The sequence below is a fragment of the Calidris pugnax genome, unplaced genomic scaffold (genome assembly GCF_001431845.1).
Source record: "Calidris pugnax isolate Ruff unplaced genomic scaffold, ASM143184v1 scaffold55, whole genome shotgun sequence".
In the NCBI taxonomy this organism is placed as follows: Eukaryota; Metazoa; Chordata; class Aves; order Charadriiformes; family Scolopacidae; genus Calidris; species Calidris pugnax.
Genome location: NW_015090832.1, coordinates 427,497 through 435,572, shown reverse-complemented (window position 1 = coordinate 435,572; position 8,076 = coordinate 427,497). Strand labels below are relative to the sequence as shown.

The following is an 8,076-nucleotide window of genomic DNA, read 5'->3' as shown; positions in this document are numbered from 1 at the left end:
CTGATCACCACTGCTCTGCATATGGGGCCAAGGGGATCTGCTCCCTGCCTCCCCCAAGCATCCAGAAACATGGGGAGTTATTTGGGGAAGGGGAATCTCTGTTTTGCTGTGGGGCAGAGGGGCAGGGGGACTGAGAGAGGGGGCACTGGGAAGCCAGGCCAGGACTTGTCCATGGCTATCCATCCCCAGAGCATGGGAGCTGAGCCCCGGGGTCAGGCAGGTAAAGGGCTCAGTCACCCGGAATAAGAAGGGGAGGAATGTGTGGGGACCGCAGCCTCGCTGAGGGGGTTTGGGGTGATGGGGGTTGAGAGAGGAGGGGGCAAATGCCTCCCAGGAGCTTTGTGGGGAGCAGTGCTCCTCTGGGAGTGGGGTGTCAGCCTTCAAAAATAACGATGGAGCAGAAGGAAGCAGCACCATCCCCTTCCTCTGAGGCTTGCCTGGCCACAGGGCTCAGCGAGCAGCCCCTGACCAGCCCCAAAGTCACCTCGGGGAGGAATTTGCTCTTTCTCTTGTGATTTCCATGTGAGATGTGTGCAGCCCCCTGCCCTGAGCTGTGGCAAAGTACCCCTGTGAGGACGGTGCCTGCATGCACACCAAAAAATACCCCAAGCAAACAGCCTAAGCCTTCCCAATGCACTCCGGCATGGTTTTGGGGAGGGGAGGGAGGAAGGCCGGATGCGGGTAGCCCTGCCCTCACACCCAATAAAACGGAGCTGTGTCTGGTTTGTATCTACAGGGAGAACGCGAGGGAGAGAAAGAAAAAGCCTCTCCGAAATGAGATTCCTTGCATGACAGCCTGCTGACACGCTCCGGAGTGATTTTGGCAAGAAATGGGAAAGTTAAGCAGGAGCTGGGGTTTGTAGGATTGTGCAGGCACCCAGGGGGCTGGGGGTAGGGGAGGGTGCAGGGCTCCCTGGCCCCCACCCTCCTGCCACCCCTCTTCCCAGAGCTGATGCTCAACCTCTCCAGGGCACTGCCCTGCTGAAAATGGAACTCTGTAATGCAGGTTTTTGGGGTTTTATTCCCCCAAAACCTGCATTTCCCTCCCTTCTGTCCCCCCCCCCTCCCTGGCTAAGCCATCAGTGAGGGGGTGTCCAGAAGCCGGGAGCGTTGTGGTTCCCCCCCTTCTGTCCCCCCCCCCTCCCTGGCTAAGCCATCAGTGAGGGGGTGTCCAGAAGCCGGGAGCGTTGTGGATTTGGCACATGCCAGGGATGCAGGTGTGTGTCCCCAGCCAGCGACAAGTCAAGTGGGCACATGGGGTAGGTAACTCTGCTTCTGTCTGGCGGGGAAAGACAGCAGGGAAACATCAGGCTCCCTTGCAAAAAGCCCCCCTCTAACCCCATCGCCCCCTGAGCTCCGGGGAACCCCTTGGGTTTCACCCTTGGACAGGGAAGGAGCAGGCAGTGCATCACATCCCGGCAGGCTCAGGGGAGCGAGCACACATGAATCCCAAATTCCCAGGGAGCAGCTACATCCCCATCACCCCTGGGGCCACTCCTTGGAGCCACCACACGGGTGTAGGGCATGGGGTCCCAACCTGCACCCTCACGAGCTGTTTCCCATCACGGTCCTGGTACCCTCACGCCGGGGGGAGCGTGTTTCGGCGCGGGGCTTCTTTATGAGCTGTTGGCTTTGGCCGTGTGCTCTCTCCCCTGCCTCAGCCGTGGGGCTGGATCCTGGTGGGATGGGGCCAGGGGCTGCGGGCACTGCTCCCACCAACACGCAGGGGGCTGGGGGGTTTGCAGGCGCTTTTTCAAGCATCTGGCAGTTGAATATTTATGAAGTAGGAGAGCAAACCAAACGCCAGGAATCAAAGGAAACCGAACCTGATACTTGCAGTTGCTAAAAGAGTCAGGAACTGCTTTTTTTCCCCCCCTGGATGTAAAGGCAGGAGCCGTGTGTCCCCTGGGACAGCAGGGCAGGAGGCAGCAGACAAACCCATCAGCCACCTCCATCCCAGCATGGCCAGGCTGGGCTGGTGGGACCTGGAGCAGCCACACGGCTGATTTACACCCCTGCTGCTACTCCAGTCCCAAAATATTCACCTCCTTCACCAGGAGTCCAGCTCCTAAAGTCTTTTTGGAAAATTCAGTGAGGTCCCTGCATGGGTCTTGTGCAAAGAAATAGCTGTTGCTCCCCTGCCTGCGGATGGCTGGGGGTAGGGGAGAGCTGCAGCCTCTCTCTGCCAGCGGTGGAGGTAAATAAATCCCTGCTGTCCCGATAAACCAGGAGAGGTGGAAAGCTCTGGGAAGCTAAGCTCTGGGAAGCTGTTCTCAAGTGGACTCAGTGTTCCAGAAACACTGGGATCTCCGTGCCCCAGCATCGGCACAGGCAGCGCAGGAGGCTGGCGCTTGTGCAGCTGGGCTTTATTTCTTCAATCTCTCTGCATTTACTCATTTTGTTTTATTTTAATTATTTTTAATAGTTTCTCTGAGTGCTCCCTGGAGCCTTTTTTTCTAATTTAGGGACTTGAGGAAAGCTGGAGCAGAAGGGAAATATTATCAGCCGAGCTGGGATTTCTACCACATGCAGGAGTTTTGTGGCAGGTCCTCCCCCGTGCCCGTCACCACCCTCCACCCACACTCGAGCGCTGCCAAAGCCAGGAAAAGGGTTTTCTCCAGTCACTCAGCCCCGGGGAGCACAGCAGCTTGTCCTTTCCCTGGCCTGGCTGCTACCTCTGTGTGACCACCAAAGCTTTGCCAGTGCCTTGCCCGTGTCCCTGCTCTGGGGCCACCAGCAGGACACCAGTAATAACCTGTCCTCCCATTGCAGGAGGCAGTGGAATGGCTTGTGCTGACTTAATCCTTTTCTACAACTGAGAGAGGACCCTAAGTTCAAATGATCCATATTTACTGGTGCTGTGCTGTCCTTCAGGCTTCTCCATGCTGATGATTTCAGACCCATCTTGGTAACGCCCTGCTGTCCCCAAGGCTGACAAGCCTCACCCCGCAGTGATACAGCATCACTGTTACCTTCAGACACAGAGCTACTGGTTCACCTCCCCTGCTTGCCAAGCAGGGCTTTCCAAGCCACTTAGGGATGTGCCAGAGAGCCTTACCCTTGAGGATTTCCTTACTGAAAATTGCTGTAGGACCAGAGAATATCTATTAATGGTGTTTATCTCTGGGCAGCGTGGAGGATGGAGAGAAGCCTGGAGCTGCTTGGCAGTGGTACCCATGGCTGCAGCAGGGGCTGGGCACCAGCTGGGATGCTGCATCCCAGCAGCCATCACTCCCAGAGTTTCAGTGGATCCATGGTAGGCTTTCCAGCTCCAAAGCCTCACTATTTCCAGCCCATTTTGTGAGTGGTTTGCTGGGATGAATTTCCAACACTGCCCACCAGTCTGCCCAGCTGCTGGTCCTAGAGGACATGGGGGGAAGACAGGCACATCTTCCCCATGTCAGGGGCACAGCTTTGGGCTGCTTGCACTTTTCCCAAAGGAGACAATACCAAAAATGTTGTGTGATTCATTGTACTAAACAGATGGGAAATGTCTTCAGGTGTGGGGGGGTGGGATGCATCCCTGGGGGCTGTGGCAGCCCAGCTGGAGGTGCAGCTTTTGGGGTGAGCAGCTCCCAGCAGTTTTTCTCCCATGGGCTTGCAGAGGCAGGACTTTCCTTTCCCCCACCTTCTATCTAAACAAGCTGTCAAGTGCTCAGCAGACGGCTCTGCACAGGGCCAGTACCCCATGGGTGATGTGAGAGAAACAAGTCCTTCACTGTAGGACTTCTTCCTTCTCAGTCACTGAATTATTTCTGAGTCTTTCCTTCCCTCCTTCCAATTCCTCCATGGGGGTGACCACGGAAGGACTTGCTCCAGCAGATGCTCTCCCCAGCCTTGGCCAGTGTCTGCCCTGGGCCATGTGAGATGCTGATCCCACCACCAGAGGTTTCATCCTGATGCATTTGTGGGTGGTTTAAATACCTGGCCAGTTCATGTTGCTCTCCACATTGCCTTGCTCGTGCCTGGCAGAGGGGATTTAGCCCTCGGGCAGCATCAGCACCTTCCTGGCAGTGCCCACAGGAAGCTCCCCCTGGGCAGGGGGGTCCCAGGGGCCAGGAGCTGGGCTGATTGTGGGGTCTGCCTGGCTGGGACCTGAAGGTGGAAGGTGATGGAGGCAAAGTGCCTCCTCCCAGCCACCCACCCTAATGCTCCTTTTCCCTGTCATCTGGCACTCATTTTCCTCTCTGCTCTCTCCAGTGCGTGCAGACAGAGCAGGCTCCTCTCCCAGCCTGGCCTGAGTCTGCTCGTTGAGAACATGACGATGGGACATGCAAGCCTGGCACCAGCCATGGCTCCATGTAATGAGGTTTGGGATGGGGTGGCGGGGGCTGTCTGCTGGGCATGGGCACAGGCTGGGTGATGCTCTGTCCCTGCTGTGCGTGGTGGCAATGCCTGGCTCTGCTGTTGCAATGGGCAGATGCTGGGCAGGTCCCTCAGGCTGCACACACTTTCTCCTGCTGGTGTTTCTCAGCATTTCCTGGATTTTTGGCCCCAGCACTCAGCTGAACTAAAGTCAGAAGAACCCCTTGGAGCTGTGGTTTTGTGCCCTGGCTGGAGGCTTTCTCAGGCAATTCTCTTCAGCTGAGTTTTCCCCACCAGCTCAGGTTCAGCGAGTGGTGGGGGGCTCAGCACCACTTGGGGTTTAGGTCTATGTAACCCCCCTCCTCTGCCCTCCAGCCGTGCCCCATGTGTGGTACCCATAGGGATGCTCTGTCCCCCCTGCCCCCAGCCCTGCCTGCCTTGGGGTGTGCCCAGGGAGGGGGGGACACGCTGCTCTCCGGGGCCCCTCAAAGCCCTCCAGGAGCATCCCTTAAATCATCCCATTGTGTTTTGCTCCAACCCCTCCCCATTACCCTCTCCTCCTGGGGTTTTTTTGCCTCTGGATGGATCTGTTCCCCCAAACCCAGCCCCTGCCCACACTCCAGGTGCACAGCTGGACTGTTTTCATCCTCTTCCCCAGGGAGAAGTTCTGGGGTGAAAGCAGTGGTGGGAGTGTGTGCTGGGATGAGCCTGGAGGAGGTGGGCAAAGGAGTTGCACATCGTGAGCACCCCTGGGACAAGTTCTTTTATTTGCTAAAGGAGCAGTGGGGAAGCAGAGGGAGAGGACGAGCAGGCGGCAGGTAACCCCGTGAGGCAGCTGTCAGCGGGGTGGTCCCGGAGCCGAGGTGGTCTCTGAGCGTGGGCTGGTGGCTGTCCCATCCTCCCAGGAGCTGGCATCGGGCAGGACAAGCCTTAGCAGAGGCGTGGGCAGCTGGCTGGTGCCAAGGTGGCACGGGGATGCTGAGAAGACCCTGGGTCTGTCCTGGGAGCAGGAGCTCATGCTGGGGAAAGGGAGAGAAAGCAACAGCCCAGGTCAGAGTGACCCCAGCCCACCCGTTTGGCCATCAGCCCCCCCACCAGCTTGGCAGTGGAGGGCTCTGGCAGCTGGACACGGCTTCCCTGCCCAGAGCCACCATCACTGTATCCCCCCTTTGCTACCCAGGGAGGTGGGAGCAGGATGGGGGGCTCCTGAGATCCTACCGTAGGAGATGGGGAGGGTAGACCGCCGTGAGAGACATTTCCTCCCGCAGAAGGACGGGCAGCACTTGTGGTACCGTGGGCACTGCCGGTCGGTGTAGCACTGGTTGGGAGGGTTGTGCATGGCACAGACGATGCGGACGGGTGGGCAGGACCAGGCACTACCTGTAAGAAGAAGGAGATGTTTGCTCCAGGCTGCCAGAGCTGAGGGGCACTGGGGAGATGCCCCCCCTGAAAATAATCCCTTCCTCTCCCCTCCCATCCCTGCAAACATGGCTCCTTCCCAGCCCCTGGGCTTTTCCTCCCTGCCCCTTATCCCAGGACATCTCGTACCTGTCGGCAGCTCTGTCCAGAGGATGAGCATCCCCACCAGCAGGAGGGCGGCCACCGACTTCATGCTGCCGTGTCCCCGAGAGGTGTGAGCGTGGGGAGCTGGGGGGCACCAACATTTAAACCCTTGGGGAGGATGGGCACGTCCTGATGTTTGTACCCCTTTCCTCTGCTGTTGCATTGTGGTTTCCGGAAGCCTTTTGCACAAGACACAAACAGGATTGTTCAACTGCTCAAAAAGCTGTTATTCCATTGCACAACTGTTCCCTGCAGCCACACCTGGGGCTGAGGGACAAGCCAAGGGAAGATGGTCCAGGACATCATCTTCCAAGCAGCCTGGAGGCAGTGGAGCTGCTTTCTCCTGGGCAGATATGTTTCTCCAGGAGAAACCATTGTGGTGACTGCTGTGATCCCTTCTGGGGGTCCGTGATGTGGGTTTACCCTCTGTACCTTGCTTCCACATGGACCTGCAAACCAAACCTTACAGCACAATCCAGATCCACGTGGGGCTGCTTGTGCCTTCCCAGGGATGATTCTTTGAGGTTTTTCCAGAGGAAACCTGCCCCAGCCACAATCCCTGCTGGGTCCTCCTTTCCCCACACTTGCTTATGCCACCCATGGGGAAAGCAGCCTTGGCTTAGCCAAGAATGAGTCTTTCCCAAGCTCTGTGGGGGTCACCTGAACCCCAACATTCTCTCTGGGAGGCTGCTGCCATGTGGGAAGCAGGTTGGTGCTGGAAGAGAGTGGCCTCACTGGGGTAGGAGCATTAGCTCCATAAAGCCCTGTCACCAGCCAAACATCCCTGCTGTGACCAAGCCCTTGCTCCTGATGGCTCTAGGGACAAGGGACTGTAGTCCTGGCCCAGAGGGCAAAGATCTCATCAGCCTTCAGGCTTCCATCTTCTCCCTCACAAGGAGGTTGTACCCCCGCTCCAGGCAAAGCTGTTTTCTTTGGGTGCTCTTGGGCAATGGGAAATTACTCCATTTCCCACCAATGGGTCAATGTCCCCCTTGTCTTGTGTAACAGGTTCCTGGGGCCTTTCCTTGGGATTTCTGGGGCTGCCAGGAACCCGAGCTGTGCTGGAAACAAGCACTGGGAAGGTCCTGAGAGGAGAAGGCACCCCGCAGCCAAACACCCCGTGCCCCTGCAAAGGGCCAGCCTGGGCAGCACCTGATTTCACAACCGGGCAGGACGAGGAGCATCGTCCCTACGTCCCCCACACAGTCCCTGAGCCATCGCTCTGCCCCTGGAGCACCCACTTTCCATCCAGGGCATGGTGGGATCTCACCGTGCCCTTTCCTGCTCAGACTTCCCTTCTCATGTCTCTGTATGCCACGCTAACTGGACCTTAACTCACTGGATATCTGTTAATTATTGTCCAGTTTCCCTAATGATTCTGTGGCTGCATTTAGCTCTTTGTAAAATAATTTATTAAATAACTGGGAGAGTATTTTGCCAACCCAAATAGACTTTCTGGGCTGGGCATGATCTCTGAAGGTCCCTTCCAACCCCAACAATTCCGTGATGCTGTGAAAATGCCTGGTCTTGGTATGACAAAGCCAACGGGAGCCGGGAAGAGCAGTGGATCGGGCAGCGGCATTTCACCTGCCTGCTTCATCCCATCTCTCATGCAATGGAGAGGGAGGTGTAGGACTCTTCTGAGTGTCCTGGTCAGATTCCTCCCTTTCCCCATAGCCTGCTCTCTCACTCTCACCTCCTCCACTCCATCTCCCTCCCCGCGGCAGAGGGAATCTGGCCGAGGAGCCCAAATCTGACATCATCCCACGAAAACAGGAGAGTTTCAACATGTACGATGGGAATGGTGTAAACACAACCCATCTGTTGGAGCCTTTCAATGAGTTCCCAATCCCACTCCCAGCTCCCCATCCATCCTCCTGCCTGGGACTGGGCAGTGCTGGGATGCGGGTCACTTCGCTGGGGCAGCATGGAGCAAGGAGGGGTCGGTAAATCACTTTGCTAATGGGAGAAGATGCTGTGGGGGCTCACACGGGGGCTGTGCCCGGGGGATGCTGTCAGGAGGGTACGGGGTGCTGGAAGGCACTGCCAGCCCCTGCCAGTGTAGGGACTGGGCTAACTGGGAGAGCCCCACAGCAGGCTAGTGCTCACAGGGAGCCCACGGGTCTGACACCTGGGGGGGAGGGATGAATTTGGGTCCAAGCAGCTTGGCAGCCCCTCATCCCCTCCTACAAGGGGGGCACCAGCAGG

At 57.5% G+C, this 8,076-nt stretch overlaps 1 protein-coding gene across 1 annotated transcript; it reads right to left on the bottom strand.

The window, feature by feature from the left end:
* Positions 1 to 5,052: 5,052 nt before the first annotated feature.
* Positions 5,053 to 6,003, bottom strand: LOC106887622 (caltrin-like protein 2). The gene is made up of 3 exons (XM_014941253.1): positions 5,854 to 6,003; positions 5,524 to 5,685; positions 5,053 to 5,324 (listed from the first exon to the last, which is right to left on the bottom strand). Exons 1-3 carry the CDS (start codon positions 5,915 to 5,917, stop codon positions 5,320 to 5,322), a joined length of 231 nt encoding a protein of 76 aa, XP_014796739.1. The 5' UTR covers positions 5,918 to 6,003; the 3' UTR covers positions 5,053 to 5,319.
* Positions 6,004 to 8,076: the final 2,073 nt, after the last annotated feature.